We start from the raw sequence: 13862 nt of genomic DNA on the forward strand, positions 1-13862 counted from the left end.
CTTTTTATGGCTTTCTGTATGCTATATAATACTACGTTATATGATTAAATAAATTTATGTATATATATATATATATATATATATATATATATATATATATATATTATGTTTCATTTATAATCGTTTGATATATAATGAGTGATTTTATATGACCTAACCTAACCTATCCTAACCTACCCTAAACTCACACCTGACCACTTTATCTCACCTGCCCACTTGTTCCTACACCTGACCACTTGTTCCTCACACCTGACCATTTTATCTCACCTGACTTTCTCCACCTGCTCATTAATAAACATCTCACCTTATACTAATACATCAGGTTATAATTCCTTACTCTAATTCTCTCCTGTAGGTGTTAACGTCATCCTAATGTGCTGTGTTCTCTCCTAGGGACGTGTTCATCGTCGTCTTCGTCATCGTCGTCTATGAGATTACCAAAGTTCGTGGCCACCATCCCGAATGTGACTGTCACTGCCGGCCGTGATGCCTCCCTCCCTTGTATCGTTCAGGACATCGGAGACTACCAGGTAAGTCCCCCCTCTAGTACCCGAGATATTGGAACTACCAAGTAAAGTCCTCCTAGTACCCGAGACTCAGGTAAGGCGCTCCCTAGTACCTGAGACATTGAAGACAACCAGGTAAGTGCCCCTTCCTAGTACCTGAGACATTGAAGCTACCAGGTAAGTGCCCCTTCCTAGTACCTGAGATATTGAAGACAACCAGGTATGTGCCCCTTCCTAGTACCTGAGACATTGAAGACAACCAGGTAAGTGCCCCTTCCTAGTACCTGAGACATTGAAGACAACCAGGTAAGTGCCCCTTCCTAGTACCTGAGACATTGAGGACAACCAGGTAAGTGCCCCCTTCCTAGTACCTGAGACATTGGGGACAACCAGGTAAGTGCCCCTTCCTAGTACCTGAGACATTGAGGACAACCAGGTGGTGCCCCTTCCTAGTACCTGAGACATTGAGAGACAACCAGGTGTGCCCCTTCCTGTACCTGAGACATTGAGGACAACCAGGTAAGTGCCCCTTCCTAGTACCTGAGACATTGAAGACAACCAGGTATGTGCCCCCTTCCTAGTACCTGAGACATTGAAGACAACCAGGTATGTGCCCCTTCCTAGTACCTGAGACATTGAGACAACCAGGTAAGTGCCCCTTCCTAGTACCTGAGACATTGAAGACAACCAGGTATGTGCCTTCCTAGTACCTGAGACATTGAAGACAACAAGGTATGTGCCCCTTCCTAGTACCTGAGACATTGAAGACAACCAGGTATGCCCCTTCCTAGTACCTGAGACATTAGAAGACAACCAGGTATGTGCCCCTTCCTAGTACCTGAGACATTGAAGACAACCAGGTAGTGCCCCTTCCTAGTACCTGGGACATTGAAGACAACCAGGTAAGTGCCCCTTCCTGGTACCTGAGATATTGGAGACAACCAGGTATGTGCCCCCTTCCTAGTACCTGAGACATTGAAGACAACCAGGTATGTGCCCTTCCTAGTACCTGAGACATTGAAGACAACCAGGTATGTGCCCCTTTCTAGTACCTGAGACATTGAAGACAACCAGGTATGTGCCCCTTCCTAGTACCTGGGGCATTGAAGACAACCAGGTAAGTGCCTTCCTAGTACCTGAGATATTGGAGACAACCAGGTAAGTGCCTTCCTAGTACCTGAGATATTGGAGACAACGGTATGTGCCTCCTAGTACCTGAGACATTGAAGACAACCAGGTATGTGCCCTTCCTAGTACCTGAGACATTGAAGACAACCAGGTATGTGCCTTCTAGTACCTGGGAAGAGACAACCAGGTATGTGCCCCCTTCCTAGTACCTGAGACATTGAAGACAACCAGGTATGTGCCCCCTTCCTAGTACCTGAGATATTGAAACCAACCAGGTAAGTGCCCCCTTCCTAGTACCTGAGACATTGAAGACAACCAGGTATGTGCCCCTTCCTAGTACCTGAGACATTGAAACAACCAGGTATGTGCCCTTCCTAGTACCTGAGATATTGAAGACAACCAGGTAGTGCCCCTTCCTAGTACCTGAGATATTGAAGACAACCAGGTATGTGCCCCCTTCCTAGTACCTGAGACATTGAAGACAACCAGGTAAGTGCCCCTTCCCTAGTACCTGGATATTGAAGACAACCAGGTAAGTGCCCCTTCCTAGTACCTGAGACATTGAAGACAACCAGGTATGTGCCCCTTCCTAGTACCTGAGACATTGAAGACAACCAGGTATGTGCCCCTTCCTAGTACCTGAGACATTGAAGACAACCAGGTATGTGCCCCTTCCTAGTACCTGGACATTGAGACAACCAGTGTGCCCTCTAGTACCTGAGACATTGAGGACAACCAGGTATGTGCCCCCTTCTAGTACCTGAGACATTGAAGACAACCAGGTATGTGCCCCTTCCTAGTACCTGAGATATTGGAGACAACCAGGTATGTGCCCCTTCCTAGTACCTGGATGAGGACAACCAGGTATGTGCCCCTTCCTAGTACCTGAGACATTGAGACAACCAGGTAAGTGCCCTTCCTAGTACCTGAGACATTGAAGACAACCAGGTGTGCCCCTTCCTAGTACCTGAGATATTGGAGACAACCAGGTATGTGCCCCTTCCTAGTACCTGAGACATTGAAGACAACCAGGTATGTGCCCCCTTCCTAGTACCTGAGACATTGGAAGACAACCAGGTAAGTGCCCCCTTCCTAGTACCTGAGATATTGAAGACAACCAGGTATGTGCCCCTTCCTGTACCTGAGACATTGAAGACAACCAGGTATGTGCCTTCCTAGTACCTGAGATATTGAAGACAACCAGGTAAGTGCCCCCTTCCTAGTACCTGAGACATTGAAGACAACCAGGTAAGTGCCCCTTCCTAGTACCTGAGACATTGAAGACAACCAGGTAAGTGCCCTTCCTAGTACCTGAGATATTGAAGACAACCAGGTATGTGCCCCTTCCTAGTACCTGAGATATTGAAGACAACCAGTAAGTGCCCCTTCCTAGTACCTGAGACATTGAAGACAACCAGGTATGTGCCCCCTTCTAGTACCTGAGATATTGAAGACAACCAGGTAAGTGCCTTCCTAGTACCTGAGATATTGAAGACAACCAGGTAAGTGCCCCTTCCTAGTACCTGAGACATTGAAGACAACCAGGTATGTGCCCCTTCTAAGTACCTGAGACATTGAAGACAACCAGGTATGCCCCTCTAGTACCTGAGATATTGAAGACAACCAGGTAGTGCCCCTTCCTAGTACCTGAGATATGAAGACAACCAGGTATGTGCCCCTTCCTAGTACCTGAGACATTGAAGACAACCAGGTATGTGCCCTTCCTAGTACCTGAGACATTGAAGACAACCAGGTAAGTGCCCCTTCCTAGTACCTGAGACATTGAAGACAACCAGGTATGTGCCCCTTCCTAGTACCTGAGATATTGAAGACAACCAGGTGTGCCCTTCCTAGTACCTGAGATATTGAAGACAACCAGGTATGTGCCCCTTCCTAGTACCTGAGATTGAAGACAACCAGGTAGTGCCCCTTCCTAGTACCTGAGACATTGAAGACAACCAGGTAAGTGCCCTTCCTAGTACCTGAGACATTGAAGACAACCAGGTAGAGTGCCCTTCCTAGTACCTGAGACATTGAAGACAACCAGGTATGTGCCCCCTTCTAGTACCTGAGACATTGAAGACAACCAGGTAAGTGCCCCTTCCTAGTACCTGAGATATTGAAGACAACCAGGTAAGTGCCCTTCCTAGTACCTGAGATATTGAAGACTACCGGTAAGTGCCCCTTCCTAGTACCTGAGATATTGAAGACAACCAGGTAAGTGCCCCTTCCTAGTACCTGAGATATTGAAGACAACCAGGTAAGTGCCCTTCCTAGTACCTGAGATATTGAAGACAACCAGGTAAGTGCCCTCCTAGTACCTGAGATATTGAAGACAACCAGGTATGTGCCCCTTCCTAGTACCTGAGATATTGAAGACAACCAGGTGCCCCTTCCTAGTACCTGAGATATTGAAGACAACCAGGTAAGTGCCCCTTCCCTTCAAATAACAGCCTATACACCTGCCCTAGGATACATACCACATGGACAACTACAAGATTCTTTGATGGGTGTAGTACGTGTCACCAGTCTTTCTAGGTCACCTGTCTGTGTCACTTTGTCCCACCTGTCTCTGTGTACCTGTCTCTGTGTCACCTGTCTCTGTGTCACCTGTCTCTGTGTCACCTGTCTCTCTGTGTCACCTGTCTCTGTGTCACTGCCTCTGTGTCACCTGCCTCTGCGTCACCTGTCTATGTCACCTGTCTGTCTGTCATCTGTCTATGCGTCACCTGTTCTCCTGCGTCACCTGTCTCTCTGTCACCCGTCTATGCGTCACCCCTGTCTGTGTCATCACCTGTCTCTCTTGTCACCCGTCTATGTGTCACCTGTCTTGTGTAACCTGTCTCTGTCACCCGTCTATGCGTCACCTGTCTCTGCGTCACCTGTCTCTGTCACCCGTCTATGCGTCACCCGTCTCTGTGTAACCTGTCTCTCTGTCACCCGTCTATGCGTCACCCGTCTCTGCGTCACCTGTCTCTGTCACCTGTCTATGCGTCACCTGTCTCTGCGTCACCTGTCTCTGTCACCCGTCTATGTCACCTGTCTCTGTGTAACCTGTCTCTGTCACCCGTCCATGCGTCACCTGTCTCTGCGTCACCTGTCTCTCTGTCACCCGTCTATGCGTCACCTGTCTCTGTGTAACCTGTCTCTGTCACCCGTCTATGCGTCACCTGTCTCTGCGTGTCACCTGTCTCTTGTCACCCGTCTATGCGTCACCTGTCTCTGCGTCACCTGTCTCTGCTGTCACCCGTCTATGCGTCACCTGTCTCTGTGTACCTGTCTCTCTGTCACCCGTCTATGCGTCACCTGTCTCTGCGTCACCTGTCTCTCTGTCACCTGTCTATGTCACCTGTCCTGTGTAACCTGTTCTCTGTCACCCGTTCATGCGTCACCTGTCTCTGCGTCACCTGTCTCTCTGTCTGTCTATGTGTCACCTGTCTCTGTGTCACCTGTCTCTTGTCACCCGTCTATGTCACCTGTCTCTGTAACCTCACTACAAGAAGCTATTACAATATAATAACGGTTCTGAGGCCACAGGTTACTACTGCATGAACTCCAGCACAGTACAGCGATTCCAAGACTAATACCAGGTAGACCCACCACTCACAACAGGTAGACTCCACCACACTACAACAGGTAGACTCCACCACACAACAACAGGTAGACTCCACCACACTACAACAGGTAGACTCCACCACACTACAACAGGTAGACTCCACCACACTACAAGGGTAGACTCCACCACACTACAACAGGTAGACTCCACCACACTACAGCAGGTAGACTCCACCACACTACAGCAGGTAGACTCCACCACACTACAGCAGGTAGACTCACCACACTACAGCAGGTAGACTCCACCACACTACAACAGGCAGACTCCACCACACTACAACAGGTAGACTCCACCACACACAACAGGTAGACTCCACCACACCACAGGTAGACTCCACCACTACAGCAGGTAGACTCTACCACTACAGCAGGTGACTGTTGTATAGTCTACAGTCACTGGGGGAGGAGATACTTAACATGAAGGATAGAATTCACTCACTACAATTAGGGGTAGGTAGGTAGGTAGGTAGGTAGTAGGGTAGGTAGGTGGTAGGTAGGTAGGTAGGTAGGTAGGCAGGTAGTAGGTAGGTAGGTAGGTAGGGTAGGTAGGTGGGGAGGAAACACTGGAGCCGAGAAAGCTGTGATATTCTGCTCGTATGCAAATTATGGCAGTAAAATAAGAGACTATTGCTCCAGTTTCAATTGTAATTTCAGCTGAAATAATTACAGCGTCAGGCAATTAAAAAATAATTCATTAAAGAAAAAAAAACGAAAAGATTAAAAAAAAAAAAGGTGAGGTTGCTATGGCGATAACTGTGTTCAGCCTGGAGATTTGTGTTTTTCTCCTCTGCTTAATTGATGTATATTTATGTAAACAAATTTATTACCAGGTGACGGGGGAGGAGGAGGGATGTTATGGAGGGGGGTGACTGGGGGAGGAGGGGCAGGGGGAAAAGGTGACGAAGGGAGGAGGAGGGGGGGTGACGGAGGGGAGAGGGAGGAGGTGACGATGGGGAGGTAACGGAGGTGGAGAGGAGGGGGGATGGAGGGGAGAAGAGGAGGAGGTGAAGGAGGGGAGGTGACAGAGGGAGGGGGGAGGGGATGTATTTTCCTGTTGGGGCGACTCCATGGGGAGAAAGTGGGAGAAAGTGGGGAGAAAGTGGGAGAAAAAGAAAACATTAAGATATTGTTACGTCCTGTAGAAGGAAACAAAATTCTAAAATATCTCATAACTAAATTTTATTCTCAAACTTTTAAAAATACACAAAATAAAAGCACCATTATAACAAGAGACAATAGGTAATAAAATCCCACAACATGCACACACAAAGTCCATCTTATATACAAATAAACATATAATTACATTTCGTTACCTTAAACAAAAACAAAAGCCAAATAAATACAATTACTTACAATATATTTCATAGATAAAATATAAAGACCTTGTAAACATAAAATCCCTGTCCAGTTGAAACCAAAAGAGAGAGAGAGAGAGAGAGAGAGGAGAGAGAGAGAGAGAGAGAGAGAGAGAGAGAGAGATACGCGCACATTTACTCATATTATTGCCTGGTTGTGCTTTACGTTAGTCTGGGGAGGCTGCAGGTGGGGGGGTAGGCAGGTCATCCGATATGGATTTAAAAATTGCGGCGCCAGGATTCAGCCAGTCATTAGTATGAGGTAGGGGTGAGAGGGTGTGGGAGGGGGATATGTGTGTGTGTGTGTGTGTGTGTGTGTGTGTGTGTATGTGTGTGTGTGTGTGTGTGTATGTGTGTGTGTGTGTGTGTGTGTGTGTTGTGTATGTGTGTATGTGTGTGTGTGTGTGTGTGTGTGTGTGTCTCTTCTCGGTACTAAAGGGGGATGACGTCACGGTTAAATTCTAATCTGAAGAAGAGAGTTGGAAGTAATATAAGCGGGGGTTATAACCTTCAGGAGAGAGCGGCGTTGAGACCCTTTACCCTCCCTGACTCCTGCTGTAGTGTCTTGTGTACATCAGCTGACGAGGTCTGGAAGTTACAGTGAAACCTCCATATAACGGATCTTTTCATATAACCGTTATCATGGGGTTTTACATATAACAGATCTTCGATATAACGGACTTCTTCATATAATCCGTTATCATGGGGTTTCACATCTAAGACCTTCGATATAACGGACTCCTTCATATAATCCGTTATCATGGGGGTTTTACATATAACAGACCTTCGATATAACGGACTTCTTCATATAATCCGTTATCATGGGGTTTACACATAACAGACCTTCGATATAACGGACTCTCTTCATATAATCCGTTATCATGGGGGTTTCACACATAACAGACCTCGATATAACGGACTTTCTTCATATAATCCGTTATCATGGGGTTTCTTACATCTAACAGACCTTCGATATAACGGACTCTCTTCATATAATCCGTTATCATGGGGTTTTACATATAACAGACCTCGATATAACGGACTTTCTTCATATAATCCGTTATCATGGGGTTTCACACATAACAGACCTTCGATATAATTTCTTCATATAATCCGTTATCATGGGGTTTACATCTAACAGACCTTCGATATAACGGACTCCTCTTCATATAATCCGTTATCATGGGGTTTCATATATAACAGACCTTCGATATAACGGACTCTTCATATAATCCGTTATCATGGGGGTTTTATATATAACAGACCTCGATATAACGGACTTCTTCATATAATCCGTTATCATGGGGGTTTCACATATAACAGACCTTCGATATAACGGACTTCTTCATATAATCCGTTATCATGGGGTTTTACATATAACAGACCTTCGATATAACGACTCTCTTCATATAATCCGTTATCATGGTCACATCAACAGACCTTCGATATAACGGACTCCTCTTCATATAATCCGTTATCATGGGTTTACATATAACAGACCTTTCGATATAACGGACTTCTTCATATAATCCGTTATCATGGGGTCAATATAACAGACCTTCGATATAACGGACTCTCTTCTTCATATAATCATATAATCCGTTATCATGGGGGTTTCACATAACAGACCTTTCGATATAACGGACTCTTCATAATCCGTTATCATGGGGTTTCACACATAACAGACCTTCGATATAACGGACTCTCTCTTCATATAATCCGTTATCATGGGGGTTTCACATAACAGACCTTTCGATATAACGGACTCCTCTTCATATAATCCGTTATCATGGGGGTTTCACATAATAGACTGATATAACGGACTTCTCTTCATATAATCCGTTATCATGGGGGTTTCCATAACAGACCTTCGATATAACGACTCTTCATATAATCCGTTACATGGGGTTTCATATAACAGACCTTCGATATAACGGACTCCTCTTCATATAATCCGTTATCATGGGGTTTTACATATAACAGACCTTCGATATAACGGACTTCTCTTCATATAATCCGTTATCATGGGGGTTTCACACATAACAGACCTTCGATATAACGGACTCCTCTTCATATAATCCGTTATCATGGGGTTTCTACACATAACAGATCTTCGATATAACGGACTTCTCTTCTTCATATAATCCGTTATCATGGAGTTTGACATCTAACGGATCCTCGATGTCCGTTCGATGGGGCACTAAATCCTGAATAGACTCTGATCGTTGTCTGGCTAGCTGATACTGAAGCCTTTAGAACACCATCATCACTACACATACCATCAGTTTATACCAACAAGAAACGATCTCTGTGTCACAACCCTCATGATAAAACACCAACAACAACAACAACAACATCAACAACAACAACAAACTATGTCTACGTCACCACCGGTATATCATTAAAAACTAAATTCTCTCCCCTCCCCCCTCTCTCTCTCTCTCCACCTCCCCCCTCTCTCTCCACCCTCCCCCTCTCTCTCTCTCCAAAATTATGAAATAAAATCACACACACACACACACACACACACACACACACACACACACACACACACACACACACCAGAGAGCCGTCGACAGATTTAAAACCAACCATTAACTGTGAGGCCGATCAGGTAATACTGGGCACTGACTGTGTGATGGTGGAGTGATCACCTCCACAAACACTTGAGTAAGTCCTCGAGTCAACACTCCAACCCGGACACCCAGCTAGTATTACACTCCCCCCCCCTCCCCCACCCCCTCCCATCTCTACATCCCTCCCTGCCATTCTCCCACCCCTCCTCCCCCACCACTACCACTTTCTCCCTCTCCTCCCTTATCTACCCACTCTACCTATCCCTCCCTCATCTACCTGCCTCCCCCCCATCTACCCTCCCTCCCTCATCTACCTACCTCCTCCCTCCCCCATCTATCCTTCTCCCTCCCCCCCACCTCTCCCTCCTCCTCATCTACCTACCCCATCTACCCTCTCCCTCATCTACCCACCTCCCCTCACCACCTCATTCATCTCTCCCCCAGCCCCGGCCATCATTTACATCAAAGGCTCATCAGCAAGTGACGGTGAAAACCCATTGGCGGTGAAGGGTGGTGGTGATAGTGGTAGGTGGTGATAGTGGTGGAGTGGTGAGGGTAATAGTGGTAGTTGTGGTAGTGATAGTGGTTGTAGTGATATTGGTTGTAGGTGCAAGTTGTGGTGGTAGTTGGGTTGTGGGAAGTAATGTGGGTAGTAGTGTGGCAGTGGTGGTGATGCGGTACTGTGGTGGTGGTGGTGGGAAGTTTGGTGTGGTGTTGATGGTGTAGTGGTGGTGGTGGTGGGTGGTGGTGGTGGTGGTGGTGGAGAATGTGATGTGGTGGTAGTGATTGTGGGTAGTGTGGTGGTGTGTTAGCAGTGGAAGTTGTGGTGGTGGTGTTGACGATGGTAAGAGTGTGGTAGAGGTTGGTAGTAGTAGCTGTGGTGAGATAGTGATGGTGGTTGTGATGATAGTAGAGTGTGGTGCTACTTGTGGTTGTGGTGGCGTCAGTAATATGGTGGTGGTAGTAATGGTGGTAGGGTTGTGGTGGCGGCAGTAAGTGGTAGTAGCAATGGTGGTAATTGTAGTTGCGGTGGCGGTAATAATGCGGTACTAGTAATGGTGGTAGTTGTGGTTGCGGTGGCGTCAGTAATGTGGTGGTAGTAATGGTGGTAATGAATGGTGGTGGTGGTGGTAATGGTAATGGTGGTGGTTATGGTCTCAGTATTGGCCGCATCAAGGGGAAATGAGAGACATCCATATCAATTTAATGAGAGTGTTTGTATCATTCCATATCATTGTGTTTACTTAATGATGATGATGATGATGATGATGGTGATGATGATGATGATGATGATGATGGTGATGATGGTGGTGATGATGATGGTGATGATGATGATGATAATAATGATGATAGTGATGATGGTGATGATGGGATGATGATGATGATGGTGATGATGATGATGATGATAATGATGATGGCGATGATGATGGTGGTGGTGATGATGATGGTGGTGGGTGATGATGATGATGATGATGATGATGATGATGATGATGATGGTGTGAGTGTGTGTGTGTAAAGGTATGTATGTGAGGTATTTCTATACTATTTTATATTTATATTCTACTACTACAATACACACACACACACACACACACACACACACACACACACACACACACACACACACACCAGATGGTTATGTTTTACCTATTGTAGATTACTGTGAGAGGTTAGCTAAGTTAGGTTAGGATAGGTTAGGTCAGGTTAGGTTAGGTTAGTATCATATCAGCTGGGTTAAGTTTTAATGAAAGACCGTCTGTGTTTTCAGTATTATGTGAGGTAAAGGAAAAAATAAATAGAAAATCAAACACTCGACGAATTTTTGTTTAACTCACACCTCAAAACTTCAAACAAAACAAATATGTAACGTTGTATTTTCATTATCATTATCGTCATCATCATCATCATCATCATCATCATCATCGTCATCATCATCATCATCATCGTCATTATCATCTTCATCACCATCATTATCGTTGTTGTTGTTGTTGTGAAAATTAGACCAAATCAGACGATAATATATTCAGCTGATTCTGTAATGAATGATACACACACACACACACACACAAAAGCACATACATATAAACACACAAATATATATACATACATACATCCATACATACATACATACATACATACATCCATATATACAAATACACAAAATATACCTAATTACATAAACATACCCAACCACACACATACAGCACAAACAAACAGAGACATTGAACACTTCTTAAACAAGTAATAGTGAGGGGCTAATAACGCGAGGAACAGACAGAAATAGAAATAAAGATGAAAAAATAACAGGAAAACAGAAATCAAGTTTTTAACAGCAGCCCAGTGGTAATGATGATGGCAGCCAGTGAGAGAATCGGTCTGTAGATGGGAATAATAATGATGAAATATGCCTGGTGATGTATGTGGAGGTGGGGTGAGGTGTGGTGGAGGGGTGATGAGTGGGGTGATGATGTGTGGTGATGTGTGTGTGGTGATGTGGGTGGGTGGTGATGTGTGGTGATGTGGGTGATGAGGGTGGTGATGTGTGTGGTGATGTGTGTGGTGATGTGGGTGATGAGGTGGGGTGATGTGTGTGGATGTGGGTGGTGATGTGTGTGGTGATGTGTGGGGAAGTGTGGTGATGTGGGTGGTGAGAGGTGGGTGGATGAGGTGGGGATGATGTGAGGGTGATGTGGGTGAGAGGGTGATGTGGGTGGTGATGTGGGTGGTGATGTGATGAAGTGTGTGGTGATGTGTGATGTGGGTGATGAGGGGTGGTGGGTGGTGATGTGGGTGGAGGAGGTGGGTAGGGATGTGGTGATGGGTGATGAGGTGGGTGAGGGGGATGTGAGGTGGTGGGGTGGGTAGGTGTGATGTGGGTGATGAGATGGGTGGTGATGTGTGGTGATGTGTGTGATGGGTGATGAGGGGTGGGATGTGTGGTGATGGGTGATGAGGTGGGTGGTGAGGTGGTGATGTGGGGTGATGAGGTGGTGGGTATGTGTGTGGTGATGTGTGTGGTGATGGGTGATGAGGGGTGATGTGTGGATGTGGGATGAGGTGGTGGTGAGGTGGTGATGTGGGTGATGAGGTGGGTGGATGTGTGGTGATGTGTGGTGATGTGGGTGATGAGGTGGGTGATGTGTGTGGTGATGTGGGTGATGAGGTGGGTGGTGATGTGTGGTGTGATGTGGGTGGTGATGTGTGATGAGGTGGGTGATGTGTTTGGGTGATGTGTGGGTGAGGTGAGGAGGGTGGTGATGTGTGTGTGGATGTGGGTGATGAGTGGTGGTGATGTGTGTGGTGATGTGGGTGATGAGGTGGGTGATGTGTGTGGTGATGTGTGATGAAGTGGGTGGTGATGTGGGTGGTGATGTGTGATGAGGTGATGATGAGTGGAGATGTGTGTATGAAGTGGTGGATGTGGGTGGTGATGGGTGGTGATGGGGTGGTGATGTGTGTGATGAAGTGGGTGATGTGGGTGGTGATGTGGGTGGATGTGTGATGAGGGTGATAATGGAGGGAGATGTGTGATGAGGTGGGTGGTGATGTGGGTGATGTGTGTGTGATGAAGTGGTGGATGTGGTGGATGTGTGATGAGGTGGGTGGGGATGATGTGGGTGATGGGTGGTGATGTGGGTGATGAGGTGGGTGATGTGGGTGGGAGGTGTGATGATGTGGGTGGTGATGTGGGTGGTGATGTGTGTGATGAGGTGGGTGATGAGGGTGGTGATGGGTGGATGTGGGTGGTGATGTGGGTGATGGGCGATGTGGGTGTGTGTGTGGTGATGTGTGTGATGAAGTGGTGGTGATGTGGGTGGTGATGTGGGGATGGTGAGGAGTGTGTGGTGAGATGGGTGGTGATGTGGGTGGTGATGGGTGGTGATGTGTGTGTGGTGATGTGTGTGATGGAAGTGGTGATGTGGGTGGTGATGTGGGTGGTGATGTGTGTGGTGGATGTGGGTGGTGATGTGGGTGGTGATGTGGGTGGTGATGTGTTGAGGTGGTGGTGATGGGTTGGATGTGGGTGATGAGGTGGGTGATGTGGGTGGTGATGTGGGTGTGGCTGTGTGTGTGTGGGTGATGTGGGTGGTGATGATGTGGGTGGTGATGGTGTAGGTGGTGATGGTGTGGGTGGTGATGATGTGGGTGGTGATGTGGGTGGCGATGATGGTGGCGATGGTGTGGATGGTGATGAAGGGTTGGTGATGTGGGTGGTGATGTGGTGTGGGTGGTGATAGCGATGGTGGTGGGGTTGGTGATGGTGTGGTGGTGATGTGGGCTGGTGATGGTGTGGTGGTGATGTGGGTGGCAATAGTGATGAGTGCTGATAGGGTGGTGATAGTGATAAAGATAGTGATGGTGAAGATGGTGATAGTGATGGTGATGCTGGTGAGGTTGGTGATAGTGATGGTGGTGATAGTGAAGATGGTGATGGTGGAAGCTACATCGCAAAACCACCACTACTTAATCTTCTACAACACAGCTCAGACTCCGTACGCAAATCACCTAGCATAACAACACAGTCTGATGCGTGTGTGTGTGTGTGTGTGTGTGTGTGCGTGTGCATGTGCGTGTGTGTGTGTGTGTGTGGCAGAGTTAGCCCTCGGGAGAGCCTAGGCCATCACATCTACATTCTGAGGACGACGTGGCTTATCACAGATCAAACCCGACTGACTGACACT

At 46.8% G+C, this 13862-nt stretch overlaps 1 protein-coding gene across 1 annotated transcript in view; it reads left to right on the top strand.

Moving 5' to 3' along the window:
• The first annotated feature begins 391 nt into the window (after window positions 1-391).
• Window positions 392-13862, top strand: part of LOC121858876 (protein amalgam-like) — a 94165-nt gene continuing 80694 nt past the window's right edge. Inside the window, exon 1 of the mRNA XM_042355527.1 lies at window positions 392-530. Coding sequence (XP_042211461.1) covers window positions 429-530 — 102 coding nt within the window. The 5' untranslated portion in view covers window positions 392-428. The remainder of the gene's footprint in view (window positions 531-13862) is intronic.

This window comes from Homarus americanus, unplaced genomic scaffold (genome assembly GCF_018991925.1).
Source record: "Homarus americanus isolate GMGI-L3 unplaced genomic scaffold, GMGI_Hamer_2.0 scaffold46226, whole genome shotgun sequence".
NCBI classification, from domain to species: Eukaryota; Metazoa; Arthropoda; class Malacostraca; order Decapoda; family Nephropidae; genus Homarus; species Homarus americanus.